This window comes from Pongo abelii, chromosome 17 (genome assembly GCF_028885655.2).
Source record: "Pongo abelii isolate AG06213 chromosome 17, NHGRI_mPonAbe1-v2.0_pri, whole genome shotgun sequence".
Taxonomy (NCBI): domain Eukaryota; kingdom Metazoa; phylum Chordata; class Mammalia; order Primates; family Hominidae; genus Pongo; species Pongo abelii.
Window position 1 is genome coordinate 47,638,686 of NC_072002.2, and position 17,477 is coordinate 47,656,162.

The window sequence follows — 17,477 nt, forward strand, 5'->3', positions numbered from 1 at the left end:
GAGTTTGAGAATTATTAGAGTGTGTGTGTGTGTGTGTGTGTGTTTGGTATAATTCACTAGTGAATCCACTTGGTCCTGGGCTTTTTTTTTTTTTTTTTTTGGTGGAGGGGGGAGGTGGTTAATTACTTATTCAATCTCTTTACTTGTTATACACCTGCTCAGATTTCCTATTTCTTCTTGATTCCATTTTATCTAGGTTATCTAATTTGTTGGCAATAATTTTTACGGCCTCAATGTATGTATTTTTATTTCTCTCTGAGGAACTATTTGGGCCTCTCAGTGCTCATAATTCTGCTTTTCATTTTTGAGTATTGTCAGTTATGCTCATTTTATCAAAGAAAAATGTGTTTACTTTTACTAAGATATCACTTTTCTTCTACCTTATATTAGAGAGTTTTCATATTTTGGCTGCATGTCATTTATAGCCTTTCTTAATAGCATCTCAGTTTCATGATGGGGAATTATTTTTTCTTGGGGAATTACTTTCCCTTGCATTGTATACCCACAGTGGATGGTTTCACAGAGTTTATGGCTCACACTACAGAAGCCAAGAGGTCTAAACTCTCATTTTGACCCCTGGAATAGTTAGAAGGTCACCAGCTGACTTAAAGGCAGGTAAGCAGAAGCACTGATCTGGGAATTTAAGATGTGATGGAGTAGCACAATAATGATGAAAGAAAAGTAGGGCAGTCATTGCATTAATGGTGACCATATTAGTCAGGCTTCTCTAGAGAAACAATCAGTAGGAGCGAGGAAGATGGGGGAGAGAGAGAGATTGATTTTAAGGAGAAGGCTCACACTATTTTGGAGGTACAAGTCCAAAATCTGCAGGGTACGTTGGCAGGCTAAAGACCCAGGGAAAGGTTGCTGTCCCAGTCCAAAAGTAGTGTGCTTACAGGACTCCTTCTTGCTCAGAGGAGGTCAGTTTTTGTTCTGTTAAGACCTTCAGTTGATTGCACAAGGCCTACCCACAATATGGAGAATAATATGTTTTACTCTAAATCTACCAATTCAAATGTGAATCTTGTCCAAAAAATGTACATTTATTGAAAACATCTGGAATAATGTTTGACCAAATATCTGGGCATCATGGCACCATAAGTTGACAATTAAATTAACTGTCATTTTGGCCCTGATAAGCTTTACACAAACATTGCTTTTTTTTTTTTTTTTTTTTTTTTGGTCTGCTAGCATGAATTCTTTCTTCCCATTCACAAGCCTGATCTTCCAGCTGCCCAACAACTCCACTTGCTCTGCTTATAATGTACCCAAGTTCACTATCAGGGAAAAACACAGTAAAACAAAGGGATACCAATTACAACACATATAGACAAAATTTTAAAGAATGACAATAAAAATGTTAACTAAATTGTGAGTTATACCAGTTAGGATTGAGTTTTGCTGTAAGTTACATAAATAAACCAAATAAGTTGCTTAAACAAGGTTGCAGTTAACTTTCCTCTCACAGAAATATGTCTGACTATCCTTTTGCTCTTCAGCCATCCTGAGTTGTGGCTTCCATCCCCAAGGTTGCTTCATGCTGTAAAATGGAAGTTAGAGCTGCAGCTATCATATCAAGGTTGCTGGAAGTTTAGTAAATAGCTTATGTGGCATTTTCTAAACTTCCAGCAACCTAGGTATGATAGCTGAGGCAAATGGCCAAATAGACTACCTGTTGTGAGGCAGTCTATTTCAAAGAGATTTCCTAGAAATTGCAGCCAATAACTCCTACCTATATCTCATTAGAAATACAATGAGAAAAGGGAAATTGAGAAATATCTTCCAGCCTGACACATTGTCATCTAACTATATAGGGGTCTATTACTAAAAAAGGAGGACAGTACTTGCATTCTTGTCCACAGTGGAGAAATGAGACTTCAGTATTGCCACTACTTCAGTAATAGAAATTGTTATAGGCACTCTGAAAAATAACTTCATGTTATCTAATAAAATAGTAAATGTATATAACCCACAATCCAGTAAATACCCAACTAGGTATATAACCCCACTAGGAAAAATTCACATGCAGACACAGAGGAAGGTATTCGTGTGTGATTATTGTTTACAGTCAAATAAGCAGTTTTGTTGCCAGATATTGGAAACAACTCAGATGGCCAACAGAAGATGAAATGGTAAGTAATTACATTGTGAAATATCTATTTGATGGAACATTGTAAGTAAAATGAATGAACTAGATCTATACATATCAACAGTAGCTTGATTAAACTAAAAAATCGTCAGATTAAAAAACGGGTTGCAGAATATTGCACAATGTATGGTACTGTTTGTGTGATTAAAAATACTATGTATTGTTTATTAACACACACGCATATATATAATTATACAAATTTGGCTTATAAACACATGAAATTCATTATAAAGATTGTCTTTGGTAAAGAAGGAACAAAAGTGGAACTGTTGAGGGGAACACAGGAGACATTTAACAACTTGTTTTATTTACTTTAAAATGTTCAAAAATTAATACAAATTTAGATTTGTTCATTTTGTGACAATTATCAATAAATTATTTTCATATTCCACAATAGAAGAGTTAAATATCTAATTAACCATTAAAAATACTTTTATTTCATTTATATATTTTCATAAACAATGAAATTAATACACTTTACTTGTATTTTTGCTCAGTATGATTATGGCTTAAAAAAAGAACCCACAATTTTATTTTTCTGAAGTTCTCATTTTGTTTTGCTTTGCTTTGAGACAGGGTCTCACTCTGTCATCCAGGCTGGATTGCAGTGGCACAATCACGGATCACTGCAACCTCAACCTCCAGGGGTCAAGCAATTCTCACACGTTAGCCTCAACCTCAAAGGGTCAAGCAAGCCTCCCACCTCAGCCTCCCAAGTAGAGGATACTACAGGCACGAGCCACCACATCTGGCTAATTTTTGTATGTTTAGTAGACATGGGGTTTCATCATGTTACTATGGCTGATCTGGGCTTAAGCGATGCACCCACCTCAGCTTACCACCAAAAGTGCTGGTATTACAAGCATGAGCCACCACACCTGGCTTTACCTGGCTATTTTAAATGACCAAAATTTTACTAGAAGTTTGACTAAATATGCTTAATAATCTTAAATATAATGGTAAGAAAAGAAGACATAGTTAAAATGAATACCAACAGTTGGTAATGTGTAGAGATAAAGAGCAGGTCAATTTTAAGAAAAAAAAAAAAACCTTTAAAGCTGTGTTAATTTCTTATGGTTGAAAAGTTTTTGCCTAACTAAGTAATAATTTATGAAATGCTCATGCATTCATTTATTTACCTTCATTTTTTTTTTATAATGGTTCTTCAGATCTTGAAGTTCCTGATTCTGCTTAGAGTCCAGTAGAGGGCCATGTTCATTCATGTAGTCTATGTCTGCTTGAATCTTTGCATTTGCTTCTTCTAACTCTGTCTTTTGTTTTTCAAAATGTTGTAGTTGATTAGCTTTATCTTCAAGATGCCATTGTAATTCTATAACATCGCTCAAATAGGCCTCGTGTTCTAGATATAGAAGGATAAGAACAAAAGAAAATCTGATTGGAGGAAATATTTGATAATACATAAATATAAAACACTTTAATTTCAGAAATTCCTTATTTGTGAATCTTACTACCTTTTTTTTTGAGACGGAGTTTCGCTCTTGTTGCCCAGGCTGGAGTGCAATGGCATGATCTTGGCTAACTGCAACCTCCGCCTCCCAGGTTCAAGCAATTCTGCCTCAGCCTCCCAAGCAGTTGGGATTACAGGCATGCGCCACCACGTCTAGCTAATTTTGTATTTTTAGTAGAGATGGGGTTTCTCCATGTTGGTCAGGCTAGTCTCAAACTCCCGACCTCAGGTGGTCCACCTGCCTCGGCCTCCCAAAGTGCTGGGATTACAGGCATGAGCCACCGCACCCAGCCAAATCTTACTACCTCTAAAATAAAAGGTACTATAAAGTATATTACTTTCTTAATTCATCGTCAAAAGGATTAAAATATATGTTTCATAAGATAATAGTTATTTTAGTACAAATCCTGTTTATGTTGTATGGTCAATGTATATTCTGACCGTTCTATAAAGTACTCTATGTAACTGCTTCAAAGTGAGAACTGCAAGAGTAGAGGCCTTCCAAAACCACCTAGAAGGAAAATGATGAAATAAGACTTACAAATATCAGAACGTAAAAGGCAAAAGTGATTATTATTTTCTTATAGAAAAACACATGAAATAGTGAAATGAAAATTATTACAAATAAGATAGTTCATGTAAAAGTAATATAAAAAATGCTTACCTATATATAAATATGTTGAAAACAGAATATCTCACAATAGCAAAACTAAAACATAAAATAAACTACATAAATCTATTAATAAACCTAACATGAACTGGGTAAGGTCGTAAGGGGAAAGTGACAGCATGCTATCAAACAACACAAAAGTGAATTTGAATAAATGAATAAAATTATTTTTTCTGTATAAAAAATTTGAAATTTTAAGCACAGGAATTTCCTTATATTAACGTATAAATTTAATTAAATCGCAATGAACAGACAAGGACAATTTTAGAAAAAAACCATTAAAAGATTTTCTCATTATTTTAAGTTTCTAGCATTAACTGAATCTTGCATTCTTGGAATAAAACTAGGTAGGCTAGTTTATTTTCTTTTTTATCTTTTTAAAATAAATTTCTTGATGGAATTTGCTGATGTCTTTACTTGGGATTTTCTGCATTTATACTTGTAATTTTGGCCTGTATTTTTCTATATTTGTGCTGTGATCATTTAATTTTGATTTATAATTTATGATAGCTTCTTATATAAGCTATAGTTTCTTTTGATTTCTTTTCTCTAAGATGCTGTGGAAGTTTGAAATTGCATATTAAGCCCCATGGCCCTATGTATATATTTATTTATTTTGTGAAGAAGGATTTTTAGTTATTGGGTCAAAATCATTCCTTTAATGACTATATGAATATTTTGATTATCTATTCAGCAAGCTATTTTTCTCTGTAAATTTATTTAGTTTGTCAAAGTTTCAACAATATTCAAAGAAATTTGGTCTTAATGTCATCATCACCATTAATCACTGCTACCTCCCTATGTATTTTCATTCCTAATCTGAATCAGTTATACATTCTCACTGTTTTTTTTTTTGTTAATTTTGCCATTGGTTTTACATTATGCTCTTTCTACTGAGCCAACTTCAGCTTTGCATCTCTTCTGCATTACATATTTTTATTATTTTACCATTTTGTTATTGGGTTTCTCCTTTTTTCTTTGTATTTATTTTGCTTTTTTTCCTAACTTCTAAACTCATATACTTTGATAATTAAGTCCCTCTTTTTGATGTAACAAAAGCTACTGATTTCTCTTTAATGACTTAGATTTTTCCCATACATGTAATGATACTTTTAATGATTTTTTAAATGAAATACTTCTAAATTTTTTTTATTTTCTGATACATGCAATGTTTGATAACATTTTTTTTATGTTTTTTACCCTCACCAACTAGATAGTTAGATTTTTGTTCTAAAGAGTCAGACATTATCTTGTTAAATATTGCCATTATTACTTCCATGAGGATCTTCTATTAAATATTCATGATGCCCTCTCATTCTATATGCCATGTTTTAAATATTTTATTTATATTTTTCTCTCCTTGTTTTGCTGTGATGCATTCCATGCAATTTCTTCAAGTTTTACAGTTAGCTATTACTTCTCTCTGAGTCTAATAAACAATTTAACCAATTATTATATTAATTTTATGTAATATATTTTTCATTTCTCATAGTTTTTCATTTGTATATTTTACTTTCTTTAAAAAAGTTTCTTGTCCTTGCTTTTATTTTTAAACCTTTTTATTTCTTGAAATGTATCAAACACTTATTTTATAATCTCAGATATAATCCTATATCTGACACATTTTGAGTAAAATTATGTGGTCTGCTTCTACTGATTCACACCCATTGAACCTGTATCTTTGTGTGTTTTATGATATTTAATATTGAGCTACTTCTTTTCTTGGAACTTTATCTGAGATAAATTTTTCATGCCTGGGTTGAAATTTTAGTCTTGCAGAGTAAATTTGCCTTTGATCCTGTCAGTTGCCTGACTTTACTACTAACCTACAGAACATTTAAATGACATTCTCCACTTAACAGTTTTTAAGCACACAGACAGCAGGCAGTAGGGGATCACAAATCTATTTGAGATTAGCACATTACAAATGTTCAGGAAGCATTGTTTTCCTCCATTGTATAAGAGAAACAAACAAGTTTCTTGGCTGCTCAATCTGAGCCACAGGTTTATTCATGGTCCACTCTTAGGCTGAGGATTAGTAGACCTTTGGATTCTCATTTTTATGTCCTGATCTCTAATTAGACTTGTCACTCTGGGTGAGACTTAAGCTTTATTTCCAGTATCCTGTACCCTACACATACATCAAAATGGCAACTCAAGGACAACACGGTTTCAAGGATTCCCCCAGGGCTAAATCTAACACTGATGTCTATTTATTTCCAGAAATTTCCATTCCAAACTTAAATGTTGGCCATGCTACATTTCTTATGTTCTTGACAACTTGTCAGCGTATTTTAAATGATTTGAAGAATTAAACTACATGAGCAAATCTGACAATTGAAATTATAACTTTGATATTATTGGTTTATTTTCTGATATAATAGTTAAAATGAACACCCTATTCTCAAAACTCAATGAATAACTAGACAGAAAATTCTTAAGGAGATAAAACACTTGAACAGCACTATCAACCAAATTGACCTGATATTTATAGACAGTCTACCCAACAACAGCAGAGTATATATTAATTTGAACTAAACAGAACATTCTCTCAGACAGATAAAATTTTAGGAAATTTATAAACTACAAATAATTTAAATATGAATGAAACATTTAAAAAATGTTTCTATGGCCTTATAGTATAGTTTGAAGTTGGGTAATATGATGCCTACAGATTTATTCTTTTTGCTTAGTCTTGCTTTGGCTACGCAGACTCTTTTTTGGTTCCACATGAATTTTAGGATTGCTTTTTTCTAGTTCTGTGAAGAGTGGTGGTGGCATTTTGATAGGAATTGCATTGAATTTGTATGTTGCTTTTGGCCATAAGGTCATTTTCACAATATTGATTCTACCCATCCATGAGCATGGAAGATGTTTCCATTTGTTTGTGTAGTCTAAGGTTTCTTTCAGCAGTGTTATGTAGTTTTCCTTGTAGAGGTCTTTCACATCCTTAGGTATATTCCTAAGCTTTTTTTTTTTTTTTTTGCAGCTATCGTGAAAGGAGTTGAGTGTTGAGTTCCTAATTTCTCAGTTTGGACGCTGTTTTTGTAGAGCAGAGCTATTGATTTGTGTACATTAATTTTTGTACACAAAATTAATATCCTGAAACTCTGCTGAATTAATTTACCAGTTCTAGGAGCGTTTTGGATGAGTCTTTAAGGTTTTCTGCGTATACGCTCCTGTCATCAGCAAACAGCAGCAGTTTGACTTCCTCTTTACCCATTTGGATGCCCTTTATTTCTTTCTCTTGTCTGATTGCTCTGGCTAGGACTTCCAGTACTATGTTGAATAAAAGTGGTGAAAGTGGGCATCCTTGTCTTGCTCCAATTCTCAGGAAGAATGCTTTCAACTTTTCTCTGTTCAGCACAATGTCAAAACAGCATGGTATTGGTATAAAAATAGGCACATAGACCAATGGAACAGAATAGAGAACCCAGAAATAAGCCAAATACAGCCAACTGATCTTCAACAAAGCAAACAAAACAACATAAAGTGAGGAAAGGATACCCTATTCAACAAATGGTGCTAGGATAATTGTCAAGCCACATGTAGAAGAATGAAACTAGATCCTCATCTCTCACCTTATACAAAAATCAACTCAAAATGGATCAAAGACTTAGATCTAATACTTGAAATCATAAAGATTCTAGAAGATAACACTGGAAAAACTCTTGTAGACAATGGCTTAGGCAGAGACTTCATGACCAGGAACTCAAAAGCAAATGCAACAAAACCAAAGATGAATAGATAGGACTTAATTAAACTAAAAAAGCTTCTGCTCAGCAAAAGAAATAATCAGAGTTAATAGACAACCCACAGAGTGGGAGAAAATTTTCACAAACTATACATCGAAAAAAGGACTAATATCCAAAATCTACAAAGAACTCAAATCAGCCAGAAAAAAAACAAATAATCCCATCAAAAAATGGGCTAAGGATATGAGTAGACAATTCTCAAAAGAAGATATGCAAATGGCCAACAAACATATGGAAAAATGTTCAACATCATTAATTATCAGGGAAATGCAAATCAAAACCACAATGTGATACCACCTAACTCCTGCAAGTATGGCCATAATCAAAAAATGAAAAACATTATAGATGTTGGCATGGATGCAGTGAAAAGGAAACACTTTTACACTGTTGGTGAGAATGTAAACTAATTCAGCTACTAGGGAAAACAGTGTGGAGAGTGCTTAAAGAACTAAAAGTAGATCTCTCATTTGATCCAGCAATCCCATTACCAGGTATCTACCCAGAGGAAGAGAAGTATATGAAAAAGATACTTGAAAATGCATGTTTATAGCAACAAAACTTGCAATGCAAAAATATGGAACCAGCCCAAATGCCCATTAATCACTTACTGAATAAAGAAAATGTGGTATATATACCATGGAATACTACTCAGCCATACAAAGGAATAAAATAATGGCATTCACGGCAACCTGAGTGGAATTGGAGACTATTATTCTAAGTGAAGTAACCCAGGAATAGAAAACTAAATATCGTATGTTCTCACTCATAAGTGGGGGGCTAAGATATGAGGACTCAAAGGCATAAGAATGATTTGTTGGACTTTGGGGACTTGGAGCAAGTTCTGGGGGTGGCAAGGGGTAAAAGACTACACGTTGGGTACAGTGTACACTGCTCAGCTGATAAGTGCACCAAAATCTCAGAAATCACCACTAAAGAACTTATTCATGTAACCCAACACCATCTGTTCCCCAAAAACCTAATAAAATAAATAAATAAATAAAATTTCCTAGTACAATATAATTAAATTAGCCATAACAGAAATTTTTATGAAAATTTCAAAATAAATGCAAATTAATCAGCAACTTCTAAATAAATAGATTCCATAAGAAATCACAGGGATATTTAAAAAGATATTTTGAAGTAAATAATAATGAACTCATGGCATATGAGCATTTATAAAATGCAACTAATGACATTCTGAGAAGAAAATTTACAGCTTTTAACTGATAATTCTAGAAAATAAAAAGGCATCAAGTAAATAATCAAAGCTTCTAATTTATAAAAAGAGAAATACAGTAGGTTTAAATTATTCCCAAAGCAAATAAGATATGGGAAATCAGAGGAAAAAATTCAATGGTATAAAAGCTGAAACATAGTAATCAATAAAGGAAGCAAAAGTGGACTTTTTAAAAAGATCAACAAAATTGACAAATCTTTTGCTTGAATGACCATGAAATAAAGACACAAGGAACAAATTACCAAAATTAGGAATGAAAAAGATACCATCACTACTACTATTACAGAAATTAATTATAAGAGAATTTCATGAAAACATGTAGGCTGCAAACTAGATAACTAGAATAAAATCGACAAATTCTTCAGAAGATATAAATTACTGAAATTGACTCAAACAGCAACAGAAAATGGAAGAGACCTTGATATGTTTTGGCTGTGTCCCCACCCAAATCTCAACTTGAATTGTATCTCCCAGAATTCCCACATGTTGTGGAAGGGACCCAGAGGGAGGTAACTGAATCGGCGGTGGCGGGGAGGTGTCTTTCCCATGCTATTCTTGTGATAATGAATAAGTCTCATGAGATCTGATGGGTTTATCAGGGGTTTCTGTTATTGCTTCTTCCTCATTTTTCTCTTGCCGCTGCCATGTAAGAAGTGCCTTTCACCACCGGTCATAATTCTGAGGCCTCCCCAGCCATGTGAGACTGTAACTCCATTAAACCTCTCTTTCTTCCTAGTCTCAGGTATGTCTTTATCAGCAGCATGAAAATGAACTAATACAGTAAATTGGTACCAGGAGTGGGGTGTTACTGAAAAGATACTCCAAAATGTGGAAGTGACTTTGGAACTGGGTAACAGGCAGAGGTTGGAACAGTTTGGAGGGCTCAGAAGAAGATAGGAAAATGTGGGAAAGTTTGGAACCTTCTAGAGACTTGCTGAATGGCTTTGACAAAAATGCTGATAGTGATATTAACAAAAGGTCCAGGATGAGGTGGTCTCAGATGGAGATAAGAAACTTGTTGGGAACTTGAGCAAAGGTGACTCTTGTTATGTTTTAGCAAAGAGACTGGTGGCATTTTGCCCCTGCCCTAGAGACATATGGAACTTTGAACTTGAGAGAGATGATGTAGGATATCTGGTGGAAGAAATTCTAAGCAGTGAAGCATTCAAGAGGTGACCTGGGTGCTTTTAAAAGCATTCCATTTTAAAAGGGAAACAGCATAAAAGTTCAGAAAATTTGCAGCCTGATGATTCAGTAGAAAAGAAAAACCCATTTTTTGAGGATAAATTCAAGCTGACTGCAGAAATCTGCATAAGTAGCAAATTTAATCCCCAATTTGCATAAGTAACAAATTTAATCTTGTTAATCCCCAAGACCATGGGGAAAATGTCTCCAGCCATGTTAGAGACCTTCATGGCAGACCCTCCCATCACAAGCCTGGAGGCCCAGGAAGAAAAAGTGGTTCTGTGTGCCAGGCCCAGGGTCCCCATGCTGTGTGCAGCCTAGAGAGTTGGTGCCCTATGTCACAGCCACTCCAGCTATGGCTGAAAGAGGCCAACACAGAGCTCAGGTTGTGGCTTCAGAGGGTGGAAGCCCCAAGCCTTGGCAGCTTCCACATGGTGTTGAGCCTGTGAGTGCACAGAAGTCAAGAAATGAGGTTTGAGAACCTCTGCCTAAATTTCAGATGTATGGAAATGCCTGGATGTCCAGGCAAAAGTTTGCTGTAAGGGTGGGGCCCTCATAAAGAACCTCTGCTAGGGCACTGAGGAAGGGAAATGTGGGGTTGGAGCCCCCAACAGAGTCCCTAGGGGGGCACTGCCCAGTGGAGCTGTGAGAAGAGGGCCATCATCCTCCAGACCCCAAAATGGTAGATCCACCCACAGCTTGCACGTGTGCCTGGAAAAGCCACAGACACTCAACGCTAGCCCATGAAAGCAGTTATGAGGGAGGCTGTACCCTGCAAAGCCACAGGGGTGGAGCTGCCTAAGACCGTGTGAACCCACCTCTCACATCAGCGTGACCTGGATGTGAGACCTGGAGTCAAAGGAGATCATTTTGGAGCCTTAAAATTTGGCTGCCCCATTGGATTTTGGACTTGCATGGGCCCTGTAACCCTTTTGTTTTGGCCAATCTCTCACATTTGGAACAGCTGTATTTACCCAATACCCATACCTCCATTGTACCTAGGAAGTAACTAGCTTGCTTTTGATTTTACAAGCTCATAGGCAGAACGGCTTGCCTTGTCTCAGACGAGACTTTGAACTGTGGACTTTTGGGTTAATGCTGAAATGAGTTAAGACTTTGGGGGACTGTTGGGAAGGCATGATTAATTTTGAAATATGAGGACATGAGATTTGGAGGGGCCAGGAGTAGAATGATATGGTTTGGCTGTGTCTCCACTCAAGTCTCAACTTGAATTGTAACTCCAGAATTCTGACATGTTGTGGGAGCGACCCAAGGGGAGGTAATTTAATCACAGGGTCCAGTCTTTCTCATGTTATTCTCATGTTAGTGAATAAGTCTCATGAGATCTGATGGGTTTATCAGGGGTTTTTCCACTTTTACTTCTTCCTCATTTTTCTCTTGCCACCACCATGTAAGAAGTGCCTTTAGCCTCCTGCTGTGATTTTCTGAGTTCTCCCCGGCCATGTAGAACTGTGAAGTCCAATTCAACCTCTTTTTCTTCCCAGTCTCAGGTATGTCTTTATCAGCAGTATGAAAACAAACTAATACAGACCTAAAACTAGGAAATAAATTGATTTACCTATTAAAAATTTACTGACAACTTTGGGCTTAAACAGTTTGGCATGGATTAAAAAAAACTCAGTAAATGACCCTGGGTAGAAAAATAATGACTTCAAGGAAATAAGAAACTCTAACTTGAAACCTAAGAAGGTTTAGAGATCAAAATTCAGCTAAGAAATGAGTATGATAACTGATCTAGAACCAGTGAAACTCCTAGGATTCTAGTAGAGGCAAAAAGTAATCAAGGCTTATTGGACTTCTACAGAATAAATAATTAACAATTGAAGATGAGATTACTATGAAATATGTTGAAACCATAGAGTAAACACAATATTAGGAATAGTTATAAGAAACAAGATATGATAGATATGTTGTTCACTACCCTCTCCCTTGGGATAGAGATAATTTCTTATCATATAGATTCTTGTTTTGGATGTGATACTTATTTGGGCTGTGTCCCCACCCAATCTCAACTGGAATTGTATTTCCAAATGGATGTGAGAAGTGAAGGTATGCCAGTTCCAAGCTGACACTTTGAGCAGCATCCTACGTTTCTATTCACCCTTTTGTATTCTTGCCATTTGCCACATGAAAACCATACTCCTGGGAAGGTGCTAGCCAAAGAGGATGAGAGAGACATGAAGCTGACCTGAACCCAACATACAGCCTTGAGCCAGTGCAATTGGATCTGCGGCCTGAAGAAGAGCTTCCCTAGCCAACTCACAGAGCCATCAGCAAATAAGAAAACGCTTATTGTTGTAAGCCACTGAGTTCCAAGGTGGTTGTTACAAAGCACAATTGTAGTAATAACTGAATAACTGAATAATTAACAGACAAAACAATTCAAAACAAAATGGAAGATTTAACATTCCATTAATTACTGAGACCTTCTTCCATAGCAGTGGCATTCTGGTGAGCATATATATGGGACATAATTATCTTTGTAATCTGTCCTTTCTGATTACACCCTTTCTGTCTCAGCCCCTGGGGAGATTAGCTTTCACCCTTTCCATCATGTGACTGGAATGCAGTAATTCTCCAAATTATGTCTACATACTATTCAAATTCATTCAGAAACCAGAGCTGTGATTTTTTTTCCTCTTTCATCAGATCATTATAGGAAAGTACCCATGGAGCCATAGTGTAGATTATGGGAAAGACGGGTAATATATAGAAGCAGGTACAATGGGGATACCTGAGGAGCCTGAGTCACAAGTTTACTTGTGTCTTCAGATAATGTTTGGGTATAATATAATATAGGTACTCTTTTATTTTGCAAGGGAACACTGCTATGCATATCCAACTTTGTAATTTGTAGGATCATATACTGCCAAATTCATGATGGTAAGCTTATTTCTAGTTATCTTTTTTGATAGGAAAAACAAAAAACATTTGCTAGTTAATTGGCTACACGTTGGATGGCAAGGGCTGTCATTTTCAGGAGAGGCATGCAGTCAGCTTAAAGTGACCAGATGGAGAGTGGGGCAGTCAGTGCTATAAGTTCCCCTGCCTCACCCATCTCCATTATCTCCCCATGGTCTCTTGCCACTGATTGCCATTGGTTGAGCCCAACAGGAAGATAGAATGCAAATAAAATCTTTGATGCAGTCCACTATGAATCAGCCTCCTGGGCCACAAAACAAAAAATCTAAGTGGGATTGGGGAGTTGGGGGGAAAGATAAATCTGGAAGAGTGACCAGAAAATATCTAGAAAGAAGTGAGTTTCCTTAATTTTATTTTTGAAAAGTATCTAAATTTATAACCAATATAATACTTAACATTAAGTTTGTTAAGGAGATTAAAAGTTTTTCCTGTCTTACATGCTATATACTTTTGAGAATCTAAAGACTATAAAACATATGATTATATACTTTGTAAACAAATTCATAAAATTTAGAGATTATATTCTACATAAATAATATAAAGGCAGAAGATTCCTGAGAACACATTACCTGAAAGGAATATGTTTCAAAGAGAAAGCTATTAACTTTAAAAAATACATAACAATAATGAATTTAAATTTCATTGCATATAGTGGCTACTTACGTAAAATAAAGCAGATGAACATAAATCTGTTTTCTAAGTAGATCTTGTATTGATTAAAAGGTAACCCAACAATAAGTTGTCACCCATGACAAATATTTATTCCATAGTTCAAAACACATTTATTAAGTACCTATAATGTGCACACATGTATCTCAACTTAAATTTATTTCAAGAACTCCTAAAGTAGAACTCCTAAAACTACAATATCTAAGCACTATTACAAAGGGTATATGCGACTATATATAAATTTATCAGCAAACAATTAAATAAAACCTTCCCTCCACATTTTTTCTACTACTACTAACAAAGAAGAACCTCCCAAACAATTAGGAAAATTGTGTATGACTCCTGTCGTTGTGAATAGAGTCTATCAAGAATCTACTGGGATCCAGAATTTCCCAGGGTGTCTTTTCTGACCCTATGGTAGCCTCATTGCCTCTAAAGCACACACACATATATATTTATAAATTATATAAATCTACTATATTAGTGGAGCATACACAGTATAAATTCTATTCAAAAAGAAAATTTCAAAAATGATAAAATTTACAAATACAAATAAAAGTTCTAATCTTTTCTTGCAACTTTCTGGAATTCATACACCCTACTTTGGTAACTACAGCTTTAGAAGACATAAAATTATAACAAAAGTCTAAATATGAGTACACTATGACCTATAATTTGAATTAATGGCTGTTGGTCTGGGTAATAATTAATAATGTCCTTTTTTTCCTCTCAAAGATTTCTTGGTTTAAATGATAGATCATATATGGGCACCCTAATATTAATAAAAAAGCTCTTACAAAACATGTGCATCCTGAATTAAAATTTTTATCCTATGAGAGAGTAAAAATCTTTCAGCTTAAGGCAGAATCAGGTAGTCAGGCATGTTTTCATAGGTACAGGGTTTGTAGAACAAACAAACAAAAAAATCCAATACCTTTAGATTCTTTAATCCTTCAACATAGGTCCCTCACTCTGTGAGCTAAAAGAATTTCCTTTTTTACGTTTCATTAAAGGTAAAACATTTGTTACCTGCATGACTCTCAGAAACATTTTAGCTTTTGATACCTGCTAGAAGTTCCCAAGGCAAATTTACTATTAAATTCTCAAAAGCATATGCATTTAGTGCCTAAAATATCACTTAAAACTCTTTCAATTTTCCTAGACCTAAAAATGTGGCTAATGACACCAACTGGCAATCACTTTAAATTCCTAAAGTTCTAGAAATTCAAATACTGTAGTTATTATAGGATATATGCCAAATGTTTGCATGCTCTGTGGGTACCATAAATGCCACTGGATTTCTAACAGACCCAGAGGACACCAGGTCCAGGTCTGTCCAGTGCAGTCTCACAGTTTGCATCTGTGAACCCAGCATTATCTTCAATAACATCTTTCAAAAGTGCTGGTTTATATGCAAAATAATATGGTCACTCTAAACAGGCGATATTTATTTATTTTTTGAGACAGGATCTCACTCTATCACCTGGGGCTCACTGCAGCCTCAATCTCCTGGGCTCAATCAATCCTCCCACCTCAGCCCCCCAAGTAGCTGAGACTACAGGTGAGCACCACCACGCCTGGCTAATTTTTGTATTTTTTGTAGAGACAGGGTTTCACTATGTTTCTTAGGCTGGTCTCAAACTCCTGGACTCAAGTGATCCGCATCCCCAGCCTCCCAAAGCGTGGGATTACAGGCATGAGCCACAGCACTAAGACAATTTTTTTTAAATACACAGACCTGTAATTAATTATCTGTGCCCCCAACAGAGTAAGAAGTATATGAAAATCCCTATTATTACCTTTCTGCACAGCCAATGGGAGTTCTTGAAGTTTCCAGACTGACCAAGAGTCAATTTTCATATTAATCATATTCTTTCTTGACCTCTGTCGTTTTAAAGCTTCTTCAGCGTCTGCCCGGTCAGTTTCCAGACTTTTAACGAGATGAATGGCCTCTGAGAGCAACGTTGCCATTTCCTGCTTTAACTCTGGACACTTTTCATCTTAAACAGAAATAAATATTCACATTTGTTAATAAATCAGTCAATAAGCTGGATGATGGGAACATGGGTCTTAGTTGTATTATTATTTTTTTCTATATATTTAATAAGAGAATGTTAGCAAAATGAATTAGCTTTTTAAAGACAGTTTTATTATAATACAAATATAAGATTAATTATAAACTTTGAAGACCTATTTTAATAAACATTTTATAAAATAATTACAATAGCTAAATCTCAACCAATATTTTCAGGAATAATACCATTTTATCTGAAGGAAAAAACGTATGTGCTATTTATAAGCTGTACTATAGAGCTTTATTTTAAAATTATGCTTGTGTGTCCTCGTATGCTATAAGAAAAACGTATCATAATGATTATATCAGGTAAATACTGAATAATCACAATGGTTCCTAGAAAAAAGACATATTCTTCAATCTCATCCAATAAGAACTTCTCTACTTAGCTTTGCCAGGAATTCATTGGAATTTTGAAACTCTATTTATTTAGTTGTAATACTAAATTAATCCTCAATTAATTCCTTTAATGAGAGATATTTGTGATTCCTGGTTCACAGTTCTGGAATGATGTGGTGTAATGTTAACAAAATTATTACCATGGGTACTCATTTGACCATTTATGAAATAAATGTGTAGAGCCCATTATGTTCCGGGAAAAAGCACATGGTCTTTGCTGGAGATAAGGAAGGTAAAGAAGACAGATATGAGTCCTATCCTTGCAGGACTGATGCCTATAAACACTGACTTTTGCCAAAATGTTATATAAACACATAAATACAAAGTGTTAAGAGATAAGGCCCCCAAAGAACTGAGGCTAGAGGAAAAATAGCTAAACTGCATCAAGAAGAAATAAAATGAATACATTTCTTTTTTATGTTGCTTTTGGAAAATAAAGACAATGATTTTCTGCTAGATGGGAGTATTAAATAATGGTGATAAGCGCAAGCTCAGCAGTCACACAATCGCTATTTTTTAACCCATTGGACTTGTCAAAGAAATCCAGCACGCTGCCTCAGAAGCATTCTTATAAAACCGGTTTCCCTATTTTTAATGCATAAAAATGATTTTCTCTACACTGGTCCTTTATTTGGCGTCTTTGAATCTATTGTTTTCTTTTGTCAAATTCTACCACATCTTGGATACTTTAAAATTAATTGTCTTTTTTAAATGAAAACATATTCACTCGACACTATGTTCTCCAGCCAATTTGTGATTCATATCAATTACAATAACAAGATTTCAGTCTGGAATATATGAATAAATTAATACCACTTATAATTAAAATACTTCTGATTGAATATATATGTGTTTTAGCAAAGGTGGTCATTATGTTTCTAGGAGCTGTTTTTTATACTACTTCAATAATAAATTATAAAACAAATGC

At 35.0% G+C, this 17,477-nt stretch overlaps 1 protein-coding gene across 7 annotated transcripts in view; it reads right to left on the bottom strand.

The window, feature by feature from the left end:
* CCDC178 (coiled-coil domain containing 178) overlaps positions 1-17,477 on the bottom strand; it is a 516,828-nt gene that overhangs the window by 400,912 nt on the left and 98,439 nt on the right. For all 7 annotated transcript variants that reach the window (XM_054537776.2, XM_054537781.2, XM_054537780.2 and 4 more), the window contains 2 exons: positions 15,876-16,076; positions 3,289-3,509 (listed from right to left, as the gene is read on the bottom strand). In XM_054537776.2, coding sequence (XP_054393751.1) covers positions 3,289-3,509; positions 15,876-16,076 — 422 coding nt within the window. The remainder of the gene's footprint in view (positions 1-3,288; positions 3,510-15,875; positions 16,077-17,477) is intronic.